Source organism: Lolium rigidum, chromosome 7 (genome assembly GCF_022539505.1).
Source record: "Lolium rigidum isolate FL_2022 chromosome 7, APGP_CSIRO_Lrig_0.1, whole genome shotgun sequence".
NCBI lineage: Eukaryota > Viridiplantae > Streptophyta > Magnoliopsida > Poales > Poaceae > Lolium > Lolium rigidum.
In genome coordinates this window covers 227,081,964-227,103,771 of record NC_061514.1, presented here as the reverse complement: position 1 = coordinate 227,103,771, position 21,808 = coordinate 227,081,964, and the positions used below count along the sequence as shown (strand labels likewise).

Below are 21,808 nucleotides of genomic sequence, written 5' to 3'. Positions count from 1 at the left end.
TGATCACGCCATGTACGATTCGCCGGCGTGGAACCCTGACCCTCGCTGGGGTTGATCTCCACTTAGGCCAAAAGCCTAAGCTTGGGGGGAGGTATACCGGCATCACTCATTCTTTGCATATTATAGTTACTGGATACTTGTATATACTTGTTTAGTTTCTTTGAGTGGTTTTCTAATGAGAGGAAGATGATATTTGGGGAGGTGCTGCCTGAAAACAGATTCTGGACTGTTACTAGAAAACTTCGTGCGCACAGCCAGAACGTTATTTTGAGCTGCCAATTTTTGTGCATGTTCCCCAGGTTGTTATCTAACTTTCATTAGTTGAACACTTTTCGAGCTGAGCAACGGAAGATTTTTGTAAAAATCGATTTCTGTACTGCTGTCAAGTTTTGGCAGATTTCTGCCATCTTGCTTTTACTGTGTTTCTTTTAGTTTTCATTTTCTTATTCGTACTTTGTTTCTTTCCTAAAACACCAAAAGACCAAAAATATTTCTGTTGTTTCTCTTCACCACTTGTTTATTTTAGTTTCTTGCTTTTATCTTGCTTTATTTGCTATCCTTGGTTTGCTATAAGAAAATCCAAAAAGATTTTGCTTTGTTTGCTTGTTTCCTTTTGTTCTTGCTTCCAAATTCGAAAACACCAAAAATATTTACTGTTCTTCTTTGGTTTTGTAAAGTTCTTTATGAGTTCAATGGTCTTCGGTGGCTGGAGCGTGGTTTTCATTCCATATTATTCAAGCTATACAAGTGAAAAAGCAATAATGACGATATACGACGATCTGATTGTGGTGAGAGGCTGGTATGAACTCTATTTGTTTTCATTTTTGTACATATACTCATCCATGTGAGCATGCTTGGTTGGTTCATGTGAGGTATATGTCATTTAAGAAAGTCTAGTAGTTCATGATCTCTCATGTTTAGCTCCAATCTATTAATATGAGTAGCATGTCATGAATGTTTGCTTGCATTGTTTTATACATAAATAGGTATGATATTGTGGTATCCTCCTCTGAATAATTCGTTTGAATTAACTTGGCACATGCTCACGCATGCATATGACTGAACAAGAGTCAATTAAGCCTCAATGATTTACATTGCCTCGAGTTCTTGTATCACTTTTATGCCTCGGTTAATCTATTTTGCCGCAAGCATGATTATGACGATTCTTGCTCTCTTGATTTGTCGCTCCCTAGTCTTTTGCTAGCCTTCACTTGTACTGAGCGGGAACACTGCTCGTGCTTCCAAACCCCTGAAAACCAAGTTGTTCCAAAGTGTCCACCATAAATACCTATGCATGGCATTTCAAACCATTCTAAGTAAATTCTCATGCGCTACCTTTAAAACCTTCAAAAAGCTTCTCAATTTGTGTTGATGTTTTATAGCTCATGAGGAAGTATGTGGTGTTTATCTTTCAATCTTGTCATTTACTCCGGACGGACTTTCACAATGGACTAGTGGCACATCCGCTTATCCAAATAATTTTGCAAAAAGAGCTGGCAATGGGGTTCCCAGCCCCGATTAATCAAACTTCATTAATAATTCTCTTCACATGTTTTGCTCTGATCCATCGGTAAGCAACTTAATTTTGCAAATAGACACTCCTCCATGGTATGTGATTGATGGAAGGCACCCGAGGATTCGGTTAGCCATGGCTTGTGTAAGCAAAGGTTGGGGGAGTGTCACTCATAATAAAAACTAAAATACGTGTGTAAACAAAGGAGAAGAGGGATGATCTACCTTGCTGGTAGAGATAACGTCCTTCATGGGAGCCGCTCTTGAAAGTCCGGTTGGCGAGGTAGTTGGTGTACCCATTACCATTCGTTGACAACAACAAACACCTCTCAAAACAATTTTACTCATGTTTTAAAAATGAAAAGCTGTAGCGCATGTTAATCCCTGCTTCCCTCTGCGAAGGGTCAATCTTTTACTTTTACATTGAGTCTCCATCCTTTCTTTGAGTACTTTCTTGAGAGCACAGCTGTCATTCTTAGTGTAATATGCTTGTCTCAAAATATGATTGATTGTGGTATAACTTTGATGCTTTTATCTTTGACAATCACTATTTCTAGTCTTTCTATGAACTTCGGAGGTGCTCGAGCATTTATGTTTTGCTGATCAAATATGGGCAAGCGAGATACCACTCTATCATACTCTTTTATGAACATTGCAATCCTGCTTATATACATGATTCATGATGCTTATTATTAATTGTTGGTACCTTTCCATGATTGACATAGCTATTAGATGATCTTATTTGCATGTATCTTATTATGAACTGCCTAAGTGTTAGCCATAGCATGAGAATATTTACATCATATGAACAAATGTGTTCGTGAAAGTTCTTTTATCGCTCGGTTGTTAAGCTGAATTGCTTGAGGACAAGCAATAAGCTAAGCTTGGGGGAGTTGATACGTCCAAAACGTATCTACTTTCCCGAACACTTTTGCTATTGTTTTGCCTCTAATTTGTGTATTTTGGATGCAACTAACACGGACTAACGCTGTTTTCAGCAGAAGCTGATTCGGTGTCTCGTTTTTGTGCAGAAATCCAACTTTCGGGGAAATCCTCGGAATTTATGCGAAAGGTCCTATTTTCCCGGAATGCGACGGAGCCGGAAGGGCAAGCCGGGTGGGGGCACGAGGGCCCCACACACTAGGCCGGCGCGGCCCAGGAGGGGCCCGCGCGGCCCTAGTGTGTGGCGGCCTCGGCTGGCCCCCGACGCCCTCTTTCGGACTACTTATTGCCTTCGACCTAAAAACGCACGGGGAGAAGTCGAAGTCGCCAGAAACCCTCCAGAACGCCGCCACATCGCGAAACTCCGTCTTGGGAGCCAGAAGTCTCCGTTATGGCACTCCGCCGGGACGGGGAATTGGAGGAGATCATCGCCACCATCACCACCGACGCCTCTCCATCGACCAGCCATGTTTCCCCCATCCATGTGTGAGTAATTCCCCCGCTGTAGGCTGAAGGGGATGGTAGGGATTGGATGAGATTGGTCATGTAATAGTATAAGATTGTTAGGGCATAGTGCCTAGTGTCCGTAATTGGTACTTTGATGATATTGTTGCAACTTGTTATGCTTAATGCTTGTCACTAGGGCCCGAGTGCCATGATCTCAGATCTGAACATGTTGTTACTTCATCATGATATTCATTGTTTATGGTCTTACCTGCAAGTTGTATACACATGTCGCTGTCCGGAACCAATGGCCCCGAAGTGACGAAATCGGGACAACCGGAGGGGATGGTAGTGATGTGAGGATCACATGTGTTCACGGAGTGTTAATGCTTTGCTCCGGTACTCTATTAAAAGGAGTACCTTAATATCCGAGTAGATTCCCTTGAGGCCCGGCTGCCACCGGCTGGTAGGACAAAAGATGTTGTGCAAGTTTCTCATTGCGAGCACGTACGACTATAATTGGAACACATGCCTATTGATTGCTTTGTACTTAGACACCGTTTTATTATTATCCGCAAATGCCTCGCTTGATTGTTACATGAGTTTCTCTCATCCATGCAACGCCCGTTATCCGTCCCTGTGCCTACGGTATTTTAATCCTGCTGTTTACTATAATCACTACTGCTGTCTTTGTTACTCTGCTCGATGTTATTTCACTCACGCTATCGCTATAAAACTGTTACTACTCGATAAACTCTTGCGAGCAAGTCTGTTTCCAGGTGCAGCTGAATTGACAACTCCGTTGTTAAGGCTTTCAAGTATTCTTTGTCTCCCCTTGTGTCGAATCAATAAATTGGGTTTTACTACCCACGAAGACTGCTGCGATCCCCTATACTTGTGGGTTATCACCGTTCTTGGGGAAGACACCGCCGTTGGCGAAGCAGCCCGCGTTGTCGTTGATGAAGTCCAGCGAGTAGATGCGCTGCACAAGCGCAGACACCACCCGCTCGCCGGAGACGTTGAGGATGCCCGCCCGAATATGAACTCCAGCAAGCGCCGCTTCTTGCCCCACGGTGGGCGCCAACTGTCGTCGTGGTGAACAGACAAATGCTATAGGATGGCTTAAGTTGGGGCCGGATGGGCGCTAGAGGATTCGGGTGAGGGTTTTGGTAAGGATGGGATGAATTCTGGATGGATCTCCTATGAACTTGGCCTTTGCCAGAGGTAGGAGAAAAAGAACACTAGAGCTATTTCCCCTTCAGATCTTTCTATTCCTTGATCAAAAGAGGTTACAGGTTTTTGGATACAGGTTAGGACGTAGCATGCCCGCGATGGGGTGTGCCCCCTCTCCTTATATAGGGGAGAGGGTGGCTTACAGGGGAAGAAACCCTAGGAAACACTAATGGCATCTTTGACTAGACAAACTAATTTACAAAGCCTCTTTAATCACTGGTGACGCCGGTATCTCTTTAATCAGGAGGAGTGACGTCCTCCGGATGCTTTTAGCGTCACCTTCCTCTTCGGCGTCAGGGCTTCGTTTAAAGCAACTTTGCTTAGCTCATCCTTGTCCTCTAGCTTTTGAGAGAATCTTTGACCAGTCTTGCCGACGTGCTACAGTGTAGCTGGTACCGGTAATCCGGTACCTTCTTAGCTGATTTCGGTATACCCCTCCTGGGATACCGGTATAGATTTACTTAGCCAAACGCCTAATTTCTCATTCCGGAATAACTTTTAAACCGGTATCTTGATAGCCCAAACCATCCGGTTTGGCACGCCTTTGGCATACCGGGGGTCGTTTAAATTCATGTACTAGAGTCTGGCCACGTTCAGCTCCAGAAGAAGCTAGCTTAGTTTGTAATCAGGATGGATCCCCTTTTCTTGATCAATATATCTTATTTCCCGCAAAAAAAAAGAACTAGGAAGGTAGGCGTGGCGGCACGTCGCACCCGTGGCTTACCTCTGCAGTAGGTATGGTTAGTCTGAAGATCAGTGTGTTTCTGAATATTTGTTGGAAAAAAGATGTGGTACATAATGTAGGACGGTTGATAGTATCACATGACATGATGCCGGCCAGAGTGTAAGAAAGTGTACTTGTAAGTTCAGTTTGTGGTCAAGTATTGTTTCTGTTCAGTGATATATCTGATGGTTGTCTCAGGTTGCTTATATGTTCCTCAAGGGGCCTGGGCGCACACCGTGCAAGTAGAGAGGCTGTGAAAGAGATTCAGCTAGCCTCTCTATGATACTCCCTCCCGTTCGGATTAAATGTCGTCTTCAGCTAGCATCCTTCATAAAAAACAGTTTGGATCGCATCGATTAGAAACGTCCAGAGGTAGTACTAACCAAGGCTGTATTGCCAAGAGCGTGTGAGGAATAACCTCTACTAAGTAGAGGATGTCCTAAAAGAAAAATCTGAAGAAGTTCTAAAATACTGCTATTCTGTAAAGGCTCATACTACTAAATAAATCTAAGATTGGTTTCTGAAGACAGGATCCGTAAAAGATAAATCCAAATAAGTTCAAAATACATAAACTATGAAAATACTAATGCTGTGCCTAGTTGACATCAGATTATTTCGAAGACATTGACAGCATCTGAATGTTGCCCTTTCAATAAAAACTACACGAATTGTTACAACTTGTAAAACATTGTAGGTGTTTTTCAAGGTAAAAAAAGATATACATATAAGATATCTGCAATTATTCTTTACATAGTAGCACCCTTAGAGAACATAAGACTACAACCTCGAGCAACATGTGGTTATATTGATTGCACGTGGCACATCATTGATATGTAAACACTATCGCTTTTGTACACCATCTTTGGAGTAGAGCGAAAAGCCGAGAGGATGTCCCAGTGACCTGTTAGTCCAACGACGGAAGAAAGTGCTGTGGCACAATCAAATCCTATCAGGAAGAATATGGTCTTCACTGGAAACCCTTTTCCAAGTTTGTTTTTCTCGCGAGACAACTTCAAAGAAGATGGAATTGCACCAAACAGGCAAGTGTTGTGGCCTGAATGGTGGGTGTTGTCATCTGAGATAGTCTCAATGGCCCAAGGTACCCTCCTACAAAATGGACATAGTAGTTCAGATTAAATTGTTCCTAGGCATTGTTAGAAGAAAAAACATGCTACGCTTTAAGACAGCTTAATAACTGAGAAAAGGAAGCAGAGAAAGATGCAGCCCACGCTGTCTGGTCAGATGCAATAGACAGTGTCCTATTGCAATGACAGTACTTTGAATTTCTGACGCTACACAAAAAAGGAGAAGGTTTACTAAAAAGGGAGAGGTTAAGTTCTGAATCCATACTGGTTACAGCCAGCACACGTTTAGGATTCTACCTATAAGAAGCGGGCATCTTCTATGGTGCTGGAACCGTGCGAGTACCCAGTGATGAAGATATTAATTCTCTCAATCTGAGTCCACATTATAAGCTCAAGTACGTCGACCTTTAGTAAACAGGTTAACTCATATTACTCGGTTGGGCATAACCAGTATCAGTATTTATCTATTTTGTTTGCGCAAAAGAGAGGTCCAAAACTGTGAACTCACTGAACTGAAAACTTCAGTATAAAAGGGGACGGTGCATATTATGTGCAGCAATATGAATGAAACCAAATTTCTCTCTTCTACTGTATATTTTTTTTGAAGCTTTCACCGGGGGGGAGAGGATCCCCACCTGAATATATTGCATCAAGAACTGTTTTGTTGGTTACATAGGGAGAGGTAATCACGCCACAGGTCTTCTACTGTATATAATACTATCTGGCACATTGCCTACTGTTCAATCACTTGGCTTGCCTCGGTATTGCAAGTTTGCAACTGAGTTCAGTCATAATCTGCTTTATAACTTTGCATGAAGAGTGAGAAAGTTCACTGAATTCGGTGGTAAAACATCAGGCAGAAGGGAGAAAGTTTACCGCTGAGATAAACCATCAGGCAAAGTTGAGTGTACAGATTTTTTTAGAATTCTAAAGTAAGGCCAATCCAGTAGAATTTTGAGAAATAACACTTCAAGCAGTAACCTGAGAATTCGAGGAATAACTTGAAGGTTTGAGCTTCAAACATGTAGAGGCAAAAAACTCCTCCCGGGTCGCTCTCGCGCGGGGCGACTCCGGAGGCACCCCCAAACCCTAGCAGAGCCGCCCCAGATCCCGGCCACCCCTGGCCGCTGCTGCCGCCGGCGCCGGCGGCGGTGGCGGAGGGCTTGGAGGGCGCCCCCGACACCTCTCCTGCGCGCGTTGAGGCGGCGGCTGCGGGGGTCGCATGGTGCGGCACGGCGACCCGTCGGCGGGTGCTCTGGCGCGGGACCGGTGGGGCGAGGGTGCGGCGGAGGTCCTGGAGGCGTCGGCGCGGGCTCGGGGGCGTCGGCTTCGGCTGCGGCCGCGGCGCCGCTGCGCGGGACGCGGGGGCCTGGTGCGGGCCGGCCTGGGCTGAGGCGCGGCGGCGCGCTCTCCCGGTGGCGGGGTGGCCGCCAGGAAGGCTCGCCGGTGTTAGGACGCCGGAGCGGCGGCTCCGGGACCATGGGATGGCGGATCCGGGCAAACGCCCCGATCTGGTGGTGAGGCGGGCTGTGGCGGTGGCCCAGCGAATTCGGCGGCGTTCGGGCCGCGTGGGCGGCGGAGCGGCGACGAGCGCGGCCCCCCGGCCGACGTGCGGGGCGGGCTTGGCTGGGGCGCCGGCGTGCGGTGCGGGGGTGGCCGGGGTGCGCGGTGTGCTGCCCTGTGGGCAGCGGTGCGGGACGTTGCTGCGGAGGTGGTCTACGGAGTGGCGGCCCGGTGTGTGCTCCGGCTGGTTTGGCGGCCGCTGCGGCCACGAGAGCGGCATGGCGGCTGGACCGGGAAGCTCGCGCTGCTGCGGCCGACGGCTCGGCCTTGGACCCCCGTGTTGGCGTCCGTCGAAGCTCCCTCTCTGTGGCGGTTGGCGGCGCCCGCGGAACTCTTCTCGACGAGCTTGGTAGGCAGCAATGGTGCGGCTCGGCTCTTCAGCCCCGCGTGGCGCGGGTGGTGGCAGCGGAGCTTGCGGGCTCCTTGGTCTGGTTGTGGTGGCGGTGGTGGCTTGTGTGCGGCGGTGGCGCCGCCTCGCGCATGAGGTGTGTCTGCGGAGTGCGGGCTGGCAGCGATTTCGGTCTCGTCTCGCTGTCCGGCCGCGTGAGGCCGTGGTGGCTCGTTTGCTCCGGGCGAAAGCCTGACCGCGCGGCGTCTGCGGATGTCGCCGTCCTTCTTGGAGGGCGGTCGTGGAGCTTTACGACCTTCGCTGCCTCGGGTTCACATCTTCGGGCGAAAGCCTAGATCCCGCGGGATCGGACGACGACGTCGATCCTTCGCCGTGACCCCTCTTGAGGGCGTCGTCTTGAAGTTGATGATCCCCTTCGTGCCCTCCTGCGCCTCGACACACAGGGCATCTGGGTTGGCAGGAGGTCAACCGGAGATGCGGGTCTTCCGGGTGGAGACTTGAGAGGCAACGACGATGGTGGTGACCAAGGTCTGGTTGCGGCAAGGTCATGTTAGTCGGCTCCTTTCCGGCGTGTTCGAATGTCTTCGCGGTGGTCTCTTCTTGATGTGAAGTCGAAGCCACCCTCGGGCGGTGTACGATGACCTTCGAGGGGCGGTCCGGTGAAGGTCCTATTCGACGCTTGTCCTGCGCATCTCCTCTCCGAGGCTCATTGCCAGAAGCGAAGCTGCCGGTCTCTCTTCGAGGAGTCATCTGTTTGGCATAGGCCGGCTTGAGCTTCTTAGCTTTTGTGGGTAGCCAGGATGGCTGGGTGTGCCCTTGTGGCGGGGTGTGTGGTCTTGGGTGCGTTTTGGCACTGTTGTTGTTGGTTTTTGCCCGATTTTCTCCTAAAAATCGGGCACCTTCTTCTTAATAAATGAATGAGGCAAAGCTTTTGCCTCCGTTTCAAAAAAAAAAAAAAAAAAACATGTCGAGGCAGTAAGAGTGCAAGATAATGATACTCTGAATATAACATGAGCTACAGAGAAAATGACACTCTGAAGATAACTTGAGCTGCAGTAACTCATACGTATAAGCTGAGCGAATACACCACTGTCTGAACTCATATATGAAAACAAAAACTATAAAACAAACTAAGTCGTCCTTTAAGGAAAAAGCAAAACCGACTCCGCTGGGGATCGAACCCAGAATCTCTGGTTTCGTAGACCAGCGCCTTATCCATTGGGCCACGGAGTCTTTCATGCTAATATTTCACATTTGTCTTTTATAATAATATATACTGTAAGATAGCCTCATTCTACCCATTTTGTCTAATTCTCAGCACGACTTCCAACTGGAAGCATATTGTGCGCTTTATACAGCAATAAGATGCCGCTGATATTGTGCGTCTATGTTCCTTAGAGCACCTCCACCGGGGCGCCTCATAGCAGCCTCGATAGCGTTTGGGGCCCGTGGTACAAATTGACTCACACCGACGCGTCTCAAAAGCGTCGGCTAGTTTTCGAGTCCAATAAAAACGCCGGCAACCTCGTGCCGGCTCTTTCGTAGAGGACGCGAATCGGGCGCGCTGGCGCCTTGCGGCACGTCAGAAATCGCGCGTTGGCTCTGTCTGGCAGCTAGACGCACCGTTTTCCCCACCTTTCACCCACGCCTGAGCCGACTCCCACCCCTCTAGATCGCCATCGCCACTGTCGCTGTTGCGCCCTCCTGCTTGCAATAGACATCGCCGTCTGTCCAGGAACCGCCGTCTGTCCAGGAACCGCCGTCCATCGACACGGCCGCCACCCCCTCAGCCGTCGGCTTTCCTTCACATATATCAGGAAATTCGAGATGCGGGTGTTCATGTTTAACTTCAGGCAAATCTAGCTGCACATTTGTGAGTGACGAGAGAAGCCGCCAACAATGCATGATTTAATTTAAATTATTGTATGAATAGTTTAATTTTTATTTGTGTGATTGTATGAATAATTTATTTTATATTTGTGTAATTGTATGAATAATCAAAATATTGTATGAATAATTTATGTGATTGATATATTGTTTCAAAATATTGTAAAAAGAAAAGAGAAGTTTTTAGGGTCGCCAAGGTGGGAACAACATCCCCAAATGGAGGATGCAGTGCCGGTGCTCCCCATACGGCTGTGCCAACATCCTTGCCGGCACCTATTTGGGGAGCGCCGGTGAAGATGCTCTAACTCAGAGAAGCTCAAATCTCTTTTTACACTGAAGAAGCATCGACAGAATACCAGTCCAAATCAGCTTCCAGGTTGGGTAAAGCAATCTATTCTATCAGCAGAGACCGAAAACATGCCGACACCAGGGAAACAAGCAGCAGAGACAAATTGGCCCATATGTGGGACATTCCGATCAGGCATGACATTATCAAATCATCATTGCATAGACATGATATTGTACCAGAATGCTCCCTTGACTACCACTGCTACATAACGCTCCACTCTCTTTTCACCAACCAAACACTGTCGTCAAATCTTACCAGAGGGCAAACAAGAACCATCTCAGAACACTTCATTACTACATGCCTTGATTTTCTGCCCGACACATCAGCAAAATCCCAACGCCAAAAGGTTTAACTATGTTAATACTCTACCCACTAACCTAGGCTACTCACGTGCTCGACTCTAGTTACTAACGAGTCTGCCAGCGCGTCCTCCATGACCTCTTCACCATAAGCCTATTCAGAATTGAGTGAACTCTGGAGCAGTAAAATCCTAGCTTGATCACCTGCTGTTAGATACAAGAAAAAGATGTGAGTAAAATGCAAGCATAAACTATACAAATACATTAAGGCTTCGATTGGCACTAAACTTCACAAACTTGTATAATTGTTTCAGGCGAGAAAAAAACAATAAAGTAACACTTTTGCTGCCTCTAAAATACCAGCTAACCATTCTATGTTCATGTGGAATCAATGCAAAACTGATGGTTTCCGATTTGATCAAGTTCAAAGATATCTTCACACAAATTATATTAGCTTTACCTTATTATGAAGAAACATAATGAAAATTTAAGTAAATCGAGTCAAATATTATGTATGCTAATTAGAGGCTCCTTTCAGGATCCCACATTAACTTGAGATAGTAACATCTATCACCACTACTATTAAAAGGGAGAGAGGGTGGTGATCCAACACATCCTGGCTGTCCAACCTCACATCGGACTGTTAATATTGATTGTCCGTCAGTCCGCCAGCCCGTCTAACGTTTCTTCTAATCTTCTGGCTTCCGTAACCACAACCCCACCTCTCCTACCCCCCCACCCCCACCCCCCACCCCCAACTGCCCGCCTCAATCCGTTCCGTGCCCCGCCCCACCTTGCCCGATCTCAGGCTGCAGCCCTCGCCCAATGCCGATGATGCTTGAAGGCATAGGCGTTGCTGCCCTGCTCTATCCGACGCCGAGGCCACCACCAGAGAAACATCCCCATCTGAACCAGCGAGTCGGACGTGGGCTTTCGATCGTCGCCGATGCCGCTCGAAGATGGCGGCAGATGCGCTGATGTCCGACACGATCCCACGCCGAGGCCACCACCAAAGGTCCGTCCCCCAACGATCCTCAAGCTCGCCCACCCGTCACCCGAATCCATCCACCCTGTTCGTTTCTTGCTGCAGCCAGTACGTCTGCTCTTCCTCTGGAGTCTGCATCTATGTATTGTTCAGAAACATGTACTGTAAGTTGCTGATGTTCATCTATTATTGCATGTTAACTGTATATGCTTTAGGTCCCTCTACGATGTTCACAAATTATTTGTATTTTTGTTAATTATTATGCTCCATAAGGCATAGGAACTTACAATTCTGATTATTGTTACCCAGGAATGTCAAAGATAAGTTGCAGAGGCTGCAACTAACAGAAACATGATAGCATCATAAGCTATTCTGGGCCCTTGTCCATTCTAAGTTGAGGATGAAGTGAACCATGGGTAGGATGAGTTACGTTCAGATAAAAAAAATTGTTCGCGTGATTGGCAGGGACGGAGCTGCTTCATTGCCAGTGGTGTCAGCTGATGCCGGTAATTTTTACAAATCTCTCACTAGATCTACACTAATCATTTTTTGTTAATGAAATGAAACTGACACCATTGAACATTGAGCTGACACCGTTGGATCAATTTCCTAGCTTCATCCCTGATGATTGCATATTTACTTCTTGCAACCTATTACCTTACTTTCCATCTATTCTTCTATAAATTCTCTCAATAAATGTGTGTGCCCACTGCAAACTAGAAGTTGCATTTGTTGCTGTTGGGCACTACAAATATGGTAACTTTGTAAGAAGCCAGCAACTTGTGAAACGTCGGTTGGAGGTAGTCCTGCAATTTTTCTACCTTTTAAAGCATCATCTGGCTAAGTTTATATGATGTAATTTTAAATTGATGTGCCCAAATGGTGAGAGGGAAGTAATGGACAGAATACATAACACCCCAGTTAGTACAAGATGGTCTTCTTGGATTAAATGTAAATACTGCAGTAACATAGAATCATGAGAATTTTGCATCAGGTTTAAACATCATATACTGACATAGGTTTGGTAACAAACAGTCGGAGTAGGCTATCAAACAACCTTTTTTAAGCATTATTTATTTCAGTTTCTATGTTGGTGTTGCATACACTAATTATGCCTCTGACAATATTTTTCTTAAAGTTGAATTTATGAAACCTGGTTCAACCATCTTGGACAAGCACGATTGTGTGATTTTTTTTTGTTTTTTTTAGTAATTGTAGTATATGGTAACAACACTGTTGTAGCATACTAGCATGTACACAGTACACCTTGCTGTGTTGACCAGTTTTTTCTTCTGAATGTATTAAGCAGATTTGCTTTTGTCATGCTACTTTTTTTGTTTGAACTTCTCATGTTATTTACCGAGAAGGCAACATGCATCTCCTCAAATCCCCGTGTTAGACATATTAATTATTGGTTATGTTTATCTATTATTTGACGCTGAGACATGAACTGCTTATGTTATACATATCCGGCAGTAGTAGCTGGATTGATATTTCAGGTTTCAGAACTGTTGTCACTGTGTATTAGGCTAGGTTATCAGACCCAAGCTACAAATTACAGCGCATGATTTTAGTTAGCCAACTACAATAGACAATGCCTATTTCTAAATTTGCATACATTATCTCGGTTGGGACAAAGAACTTGTGGCCAGACCAACTAGGGCTCAAACATGCCGGACATCAACGAGGACAACGAGGGCTCGGACATGTCGGACAACAATGAGGATTACCTAGACATTTGTTTCAATCACTGCAACTGAGACAATTGTTTGCTTTCTTACACAGGATCGCCGATGAGACCTCTCCACCTAAAGAAGCATCACACATTCTCCAAAGATCAACTTGGTAAAGAAAATCCCGTTGAGTTCTATCTTCACCAAAGATCTTGCTACCTGATCATTGTATTGTCATGGATAAATTACAGTGTCTTCCAACTTTGGAAGTTGCATTTATGTGATTGAGTGACTGCTAAAGTATGCTCGATTTGGTGTTGCCAAAAAATATTCAATGCACATCAATTCAGTAGGAATAATTTGTTTGCTTCAGGGCATAGCTACAGTATTTAAGGCCTGTCAATTATAGATCTTATCCATGGTAGAAAGAAAATGTGGCCTTTGCCAATTGATACTAGAGAAGACTGCTCTTTCTCAGATCATTGGACACCCGAGGCAGCTCTCACTTCAGCTTATCTGAATAGGGTTTCAACACTGCTCCTTTTGTTCTGCAAGAATTAGGAACCAGGAGGTGGCCTTCATTTTGGGGATCCTGGCTAAACAAATTGCAGCAACTTACGAACCCACTGTTTTTCTTCAAATCCCAGTTCCAGTAAGGATATCTCTAATAGAGTAATTTCTGAAGCTTCAAATACTCTCTAAGGGAGTTATACATAATATCGAGGCTGCACTGAGTGGAGAAGGGTATGATCCTTTTAGAACAAGGAAAATTTGATGGTTCAGAAAATTGTGTGCTTCTCTCACTCATCATGGATCTTACACATTTAAGCCAAATCGAAAGAAATATGCTTTATTTCAGGTATACTAGCCTTGCTAAATCCTAACATAATTCTTTCTTTTTTTTACTTCAGTGTAGATGCCTTGCTAATATTTTCCGCCACAGCTAGCATAGTTGTTGATGAGCGTGTCCAGGATCTTTAGAGGGTAAGGTAATTTGATTTTGCAACTCACGTTACTTGTTTACATATTTATCATCTGCAATTTTTTTGTTGAACTACGAGAGAGATGGTATTATGGCCTGATGGGTCCATATTTACTACACCGTTTTATTTTGTGTTTAGGTGTCCCTTTCTGTCCAGGCTTAGATATGTAGAGGGCTGCAAAAATAAAAATGTAGAACTTTGTTATTTCTTGATGCCTACAAAATAGTTACGTATGAGAATCCCCCTCAACTGAAAAGATGTTCACTTTGCTACAAACTTCTTTTTGTGAAGTATAAAATGTTTGGCTTGCCATGCAGCGATGAACCTATCTCAGCATGAAGGTGCATGGATGAAGCTGCACTTGGCTTTGGAGAAGATACGAGGATAAGGAGCTGCCCTATATTACCAGGATAAACTGTTGGAGGCACTGGCTTGGACAACGGTTGGGTCCAGGTCTTCCATGTTACTATATGTGACATTTGTTTTATGAAGGCAAGCTTGAGATTTGAGACAATTGTGCCCAATATCTACTCACATCGTGACGAGTTTGTTTCCTTAATGCTTGAGGCAGTTTAGAGCCAATTGTTGTTTTCCAAATTACATTGTTGCGATGTAATTGAAAAGAGAAAAGCTTTAAACATAGTATTGTTGGTTCGACCGAAATACCTCTAGGCAAAGACATCCAAGCATAGAGCAATTCCTACAATTGATACAGTTAGTAAACTGGAAACCTAGGGAACTTTGCATCTCAAAATTTATGCAGTGTCAATTCCAATTGACTATTCAAGATCACCCAAGATTAAGGAGCTACTGATAAGGTTCTGCCAATTTTGTCAACAAGTTTGTCCCCTCCCATTTCTTGGAGGTTTTAGAGGCATCAAAAGGTCAAGCCTTGGGAAACATCTGAGTCCATTTAAACCTAAGTACCAAGCAGGGAATATAGAAACAAACACAACAAAGCAGGGGGACAATTCTAGCTGGTGTTAAAAGGAGAGCATAACCATGAAAGGTGGTAGGCAGGAACATATACATATATCAGATGTACAACTTTCAGGTGGCATTAAAAAGAGAGCATAGAGACATATGTCTTTGTTATTGTTAGCCTGTTTTGGGTTAAAATGGCCAGTTATTCCTATTGTTACCCAACACAACTTTCCTATACCACAGATTTACCTATACAAGAACCAAGTCTATTCTTGATTACCAATTTCATGCCATGCACTGTTTAAGATTGCGTTGTTTCTATTTTTCTGTTGAGAGCTATCATGCACCACATTTGAGGAATAAAGGCTGATCCTCACATCGGACATATATATTAGTATATGAACCAAACAAGAATAAAAGGAACATAATGAACAGCATGTCTCATACCTTCATAAATTCTTGGAAACCTCCGATAAAACATTGACAAGCTCCTTCCTAACCCTTGCCTTTGGTGCTTCTACCTTGGCTTCCATCTCCGCCTGGATCTTCAACTCTTTCCATTTGAGCTTATCCAGTTTCTTCTCCATTAAGAGTGCCTTGTTGCCATCTAATCCAGTGAAGGAGGTTCTGAGGGCAGGCTGTACCCCTGCGAGCCGCTTCACCTCCTGCCCAAGAAGAGGATACATCTCACACATTTCCTCGAAGGTCTTGTCCAGAGTCTGGCCACTACTATTCTCAGCCTCAGCCTCAGACATGGCGTGCTCCCCCTCATCCTGTTCGCCATCGCCATTGTTGGCGTTGGCAGCGTGGGTCGCCGGCAGGTCTCCCCAGATGCTGTTGGACAGATCCGCAAGGCGGTGCTCGTGGTCAGTAGTAGGTGCAACATAGGATTTGTAGCGGCGCATCAGACTACGCACTTTGTCCTTGATAGTGGAACGAGTGCAGCTCTTGTCCTCGAGGCGTTCCGCGACGGAGTCGAAGAAGTCATTGTTATCCGGCTCTGGCAGCTTCCCCTGCTCGCGGCGGTGCTCGAGGAGCGCCGTGAGAATCTGAACCTCGTCGCTGGGAGTCCATGTACGCCTGATTCTCTTTGACTTGGGCATCTCCGACCCGCTAGGCTGTGCTCTTTCCTCGCCTTGCTGCTGTACCGGCGCCGGAGTGAGTTTCTTGGACTTGGGCATCTCCGACTGGCTAAGCTGTTGCTGCAATGCCGCCCGAGACCGAGTGATTTTCTTTGACTTGGGCATCTCCGACTGGCTAAGCTGTTGCTGCAATGGCGCCCGAGCCCGAGTGATTTTCTTTGAATTGGGCTTCTTCGACTTGCTAGGTTGCTCCCCTTCCTTGCCTCGTTGCTGTGCGGGCGCCGGCACCTTTCGCTGCTGCGACCTAGTGACCCTTGCCGATGCCCTTTTCCTCTTGAGCTGGAGATATGGATCCGGCGCCTCCGTCCATTCCTCTTCGCGTTCCTCCTCCTCCTCCTCCTCCCCCTCTTCGCTTTCCTTCTCCTCCTCCTCCTCCTCCCCCTCTTCGCTTTCTTCCTCCTCCTCCTCCTCTTCGCTTACCTTCTCCTCCTCTTCGCTTTCCTTCTCCTCCTCCTCCTCCTCCTCCTCCTCCTCCTCCCCCTCTAACGCTCGAATGGCGGTCTCCTCGTCCGTCGATTCACTTCCCTCCTTGACACGATGGGACTGGGAGGCCTCGACACCCTCCGGCGAGGGTTCCTTGGCCCCATTGTGCCCCAACTCCACCGATCCAGAAGAGACGGTTCTGCGACCGCGCCGGGCGGCACGCTTCTGGGCCATGGGAAGAGGGGATCGACGGCGGCGGCGGATGGAGAGGGAGACGGTGGGTCGGCCTGGAGTGAAAGCGGATGTGTTGGATTCTGGAATCGGGACTGTCTCCTGGTCAAAGTCAAGCGGGAATGGAATGGGGCTTTCCAAGCGTCGGACGGGTCCCACTATCTCCACTCCTCCGCCTTGTTTTTCTCATCTAAATCTAAATAAACTATTTATCTAAATCTTTTTTTTGGAGAGTACGTCTTCAGCGTACCATATTGATTCAGAATTAGACTAGGTACGACGAAATTATCTGATCTTGTTGGATCAAAGTTCTCTTACGCGTACGTGCATATATGATGATGAATGATCTTCCATATTTTTCACGTCATTCAACTCAAGGTGATCAGCGTAAAAACGTTGCTAGCTCAACGTGTTTAGCTGCTGGCCTTTAGGTCACTCTGTGAGGTCGTGAGCATGAGTTCAAAAATTGATGTATTTCCCTGGAGTAAAATGCATGAGTAGTTCTTGAACTTGTCGGTGCGGCTCGAATTAGTCATCGTACATTCAGAATACCATGTTTTTTTTAGGACACGGTACAAAGCAGATGCTTACAAACACGCACGTACAAACACCGCTATGCACGCACGCACACCCTACCCCTATGAGCACCTCCGAGAGACTGAGCAGACATATCTTGAGGTTGACAAAGTCACCACTGACGCCTCGCTGTTGACGGGCACGTCACCTACCACTGAAAGCATAACGCTGGTTAAATTTTGGAATAAATCCAGGTAAATGCGAACACCCATGCTAAGTCTAGGAACTTGAACCTGGGTGGGCTCGTTCCACCACAATGGACCTAACCACCAGAACCAAGCTCTGTTTGCTTCAGAATACCATGTTACTATCACTAAAAATGACAAGTGTGTTTTCTACGGTCACTGAGTCCAGAAACTGGTGTGTATCTATCGACGTGGCAAAAAGCGGGACCCCCTTGACATTGAAGAGAAAGGTTAAGTTAACGAGGAGCCACATGCGGAAGGGGCTACGTGTAAAAATGCCGTTGACTTCCTGTGACTTCTCCTTCCTCCTCTCTCTCTCGCGTCATGTGGCCTCCGCCCTCGTCCTCGCCTGCACCCGCCTAAGCTCACCCAGCGCCGCGTCTAGAAGGTCCCTGCCCCGCTGTCTAGATTTACTATCCTTTGTTTTTGATGTGTGGTTGCCCTTCGGGCTGATGTATGAGCACTTGTTATATTGGTGTGAGTGCATGCGGTATCAGACGATGGAATGTATTTGACTTGTGGTTGCCATGACCAGTATTTCCAGCTCTGCATGTGTATAGATATTTTGAACATAGCGTCAGTCGGATGGGAGATCACTTTCCCCTCTATCGCTAACTTTGTGTGTGTGTTCCAACGCGTCCATCATAGGGCTGTGAAGGCTAACCAAGCTAGCCTAGGAAGAGGTTCAGAGAGACCCTGAACAATGGCGATGAAGTCGCCAACCCTGTCGGATTCCAGTTGCATGGGAGGAGTTCCCTAACTCATGTCCACATAAACGTAGCAATGTGACAATTGAAGAAGAACTTCATTACAAATTAATATTACAAATTAATATGGACGGTTACATTTTATTTCAGATGCTACCTTTGTAGTTTGTTTAATTTTGGGTGTGCCTAGGGCTCAGTTTACTAAGAATTAAGTTAGCTCTTAGTAGATTTTGTTGACTTGTATTATTTTCCCTAATCTATCCATTAATGTACATGTGTATTATCTAGGTTCTTTTTTTGAGATCACCCCTATTGTTTAGCTAAACCGTGGCATGCACATGCGACTCGTTTTTGACATGCAAGGTAGTTAGGCTGCCCGTCCTCCTTCAGGTGGTATCTGCCCCATTCCTTGGCAATTTTTGTAGTTCATTTGTTTCTTTTTTTTAGAGATTAGAGGAGACACTAGCTCTTATCTAACTAGGTTCTCAGAGAAAGAAAAAAGCTCCCATTCAACTAATGTTGTGCAATACATAATCATTTTTATAATCTCAAGAAAAATTAACTTGTGCTACATTATTTTTTTCTCGAAAAAAATTGCATTTTCAATTCCACATGTAGTAGGAAACTGCAACCTCACTTGCAAGTGGCAAAAAAATCTCAGTTACAACCCTATTTGCAAACTGGAAAAAAAATATTTCATTTGCAACCCCACTTGCAACTGAGATAAAAACACATTTGCAACCTTGTTTGCAAAAGGAAAAAAAAACCTCAGTTGCAACCACACTTGCAACTGCAGAAAAAATATCGATTGCAGTCACACTTGCAACTGGAAAAGTCTCAATTGCAACCACACTTGCAACTGAAAAAAAATCTCGGTTGAAACCACATTGCAACTGCAAAAAAAAACCTCAGTTGCAACTGCACTAGCAACCGAAAAAAAACCCTCAAGTGCAACCATATTTACAACTGAAAAAACTGGTAACATTCTCATAATTTAAGCATTTCAAAAAAAATCCTCGTTGCAACCCTGGAAAATTCTCAGTTGTAACCACACTTTCAACAAAAGAAAATCTTGGTTGCAACCACACTTCCAACTAGATATATCTCAGTTGCAACCACACTTGCAACTAGAGAATTTCTCGGTTGCAATTGGAAAGATTCTCGATTGCAATCAAACTTGCAACTGGAGGAAGTCTCGGTTGCAACCATCTTTGCAACTGAAAAATTCTAGTTGCAGCGATACATACAACTAAAAAAAAATCTAAGTTGCAACTCCATTTGCAACTGCAAAACATAATCTCAATTGCAAGCACACTTGCAACAGAAAAAATTCAATACTGTGTTCAAACCACACTTGCAACTAGAAAAAAATTCTTAGTTGCAGCTTCACTTGCAACTGCAAAAAAAAAACTTTAGTTGCAACCATATTTACAACAAAAAAAAATTCATAAACAACACAAAAAATCTCAATGACAACCCCGCACAACTGGTCGGGCCACTGGTTCGCACGGTTAAAGTGTTGGTATTTACAAATACAAATATGACAAATTTTACAGGTACCGTATATAAATATAGTACAAAATTGTCCCGTCTACTTGTAGCATCAAACAACAATAGCTGAGTTGGCTAATACTGTAGTCAACCGCGCTTGAGTACCTTGAGGTCCCAGGATCAATTCCCACCCAAACCATTGGATTAGTCTGCACAAATCTTAAAGTCACCAAAGTCTATAAACCATGTTTTTCCGAGAAATACAAAGGAGCTCTCGGGTGCCACACACCCCTATACTTGGAAAAACATTTAAAAAAAGTTTTAAAAAATCAAACTTTTTTGGGAATCAAAGATGATCAGGTATTGTACTTCAAACAAAATATTTTCCTAGGAAACTACTTTTATTTTATCCTAGATAAAAAAACAAAATCGAAACGTCCCATGACCAGGATCAAATCCCACCCAAACCATCGGATTAGTCTGCACAAATCTTAAAGTCACCCAAGTCTATATACCATGTTTTCCCGGGAAATACAAAGGAGCTCTCGGGTGCCACACACCCCTATATTTGGAAAAATAAAAAATATATTAAAAAAGTTTAAATAAATTCAAATTTTTTTGGGAATCAAATATGATCAGGTATTGTAGTTGAAACAAAATATTTTCCTAGGAAATTACATTTATTATATCCTGGGTAAAAAAACAAACTCCAAACGCCCCATGAATCGTCATAATTTTGTCTTTTTTTGCCTTGGAGTCCATGGGAATCATTTCGTGTCCAAACATTTTTTTACGAGTACAAACTTAATCATCCTTGGTTTCCAGGAAGATTCAAAAAAAATTGACCTTTTCAAATTACTATAATTTTTTTGGTCTACGGGGGTGCGTTACACCCGAGAGCCACAAGTTCGCTTCACTGTTTTGCCCACTCATCTCTCGCCTCTCACGATGATCTCTCGTATCTTTCTCCCAACTAGATGACCCGTTGCGCTATCGCGCAAATGGCAAAATCAAGGCAGAATCTAAACTATAAGATTTAGCTTTATTTGTACTTATTGCGCGCATGGGGATAAAAAGTTTGGTTCAAAATTTTGAACCAGTTGGTACCACGTAAACCAAAAACTATTATAGATGGGCTTCAAGGTTATCACAACTTCGCCCCCAGCACAAAGGCAAAAGCAAGACTTGTGGAATTCACATGTAAATTCTATGGAAATTTGGAGAATGTCCAATATCATTGTCCCACAGGCAATAACACTATGTACAAAATCAGGAGGCGGGTGCCAATTCAAAATTGAATTTATTGCATGAAAACTTATATTTACAGCAAAATTACTACCGGATGGTCTCATTATGTACAAACTTAACCCGATAAATTATTCCAGCTAATATGCAAAGAAAACCTCACTTCAACTCTATCCCCATCCCCGAGTTTGGTCTCGGGCAACACAGATTTTCTATTGACTCGAAAGCGGCTTCGATCCGTGCTCATTCGTTATCCAGAGCAAGCGGCTATGCACCGGTAGCAATCCTCACTATCTTCACATACTGTCAGTAGACAATGTCTAGCGCATAAAGATATTGGTCTGGTAAGAGCTCTTGAGCTGAAAAGATCACACTACAGAAGAAACAGCTGCATGTGATTAAAAAGTTCACTTGCAAAGACGAGTGTATAAAAATAGATACAAACATATAAAGGGAAGGTGAAACACGATAATAGCATGGCTTTAAGCGCCACAACTACTCGCACAAGTGTTTGTTTAATCACACATCATCTCATGAAGTCGCAAGCGATATAATGGAACCTCATATACAATACCTATGTGTTCGCTCAGTATATATTCATAATAGTATATGCTTGCTCCAACTTCAGCAAGTATATCACAATTGGTGTGTCTTGGCACGGGACAAAGGAAATAGAAATATGAAGTTATAATTAACTTATCCCTGTTAAGGAGCTTAATTAGTTAATACCATTGAACAACCAAATAGGAATCAACCTTTCGATAGAGTAGAAGGGTTCAAACAAAGACTTTGCTCTACCCTAAGATATATATAAAAACAAATATTATATCAAGATATTTAAAAAGGTCACGATGAG

At 44.7% G+C, this 21,808-nt stretch overlaps 1 protein-coding gene and 1 non-coding gene across 4 annotated transcripts; both read right to left on the bottom strand.

Annotated features, from left to right (window-relative positions):
• Nucleotides 1-9,012: 9,012 nt before the first annotated feature.
• Nucleotides 9,013-9,085, bottom strand: TRNAR-ACG. The gene has a single exon. It is a non-coding gene; the product is annotated as a tRNA-Arg (tRNA).
• Nucleotides 9,086-10,199: 1,114 nt separating this feature from the next.
• Nucleotides 10,200-16,427, bottom strand: LOC124675375 (transcription factor STKL2-like). Of its 3 annotated transcripts, XM_047211447.1 has the most exons (3): nucleotides 15,400-16,427; nucleotides 14,695-14,728; nucleotides 10,200-10,594 (listed from the first exon to the last, which is right to left on the bottom strand). In XM_047211447.1, exon 1 carries the CDS (start codon nucleotides 16,197-16,199, stop codon nucleotides 15,402-15,404), a length of 798 nt encoding a protein of 265 aa, XP_047067403.1. In that variant the 5' UTR covers nucleotides 16,200-16,427; the 3' UTR covers nucleotides 10,200-10,594; nucleotides 14,695-14,728; nucleotides 15,400-15,401. The 3 variants fall into 3 exon arrangements, with proteins under 3 accessions (XP_047067403.1, XP_047067401.1, XP_047067402.1); XM_047211445.1 differs by lacking the exon at nucleotides 14,695-14,728; XM_047211446.1 differs by lacking the exon at nucleotides 14,695-14,728 and having other exon boundaries at nucleotides 10,200-10,591.
• Between the last annotated feature and the right edge of the window lie 5,381 nt (nucleotides 16,428-21,808).

Excerpts from the sequence above, each read along its gene's own strand:
- LOC124675375 (XM_047211447.1), bottom strand. The coding sequence starts at position 16,199 with ATGCCCAAGTCAAAGAAAATCACTCGGTCTCGGGCGGCATTGCAGCAA.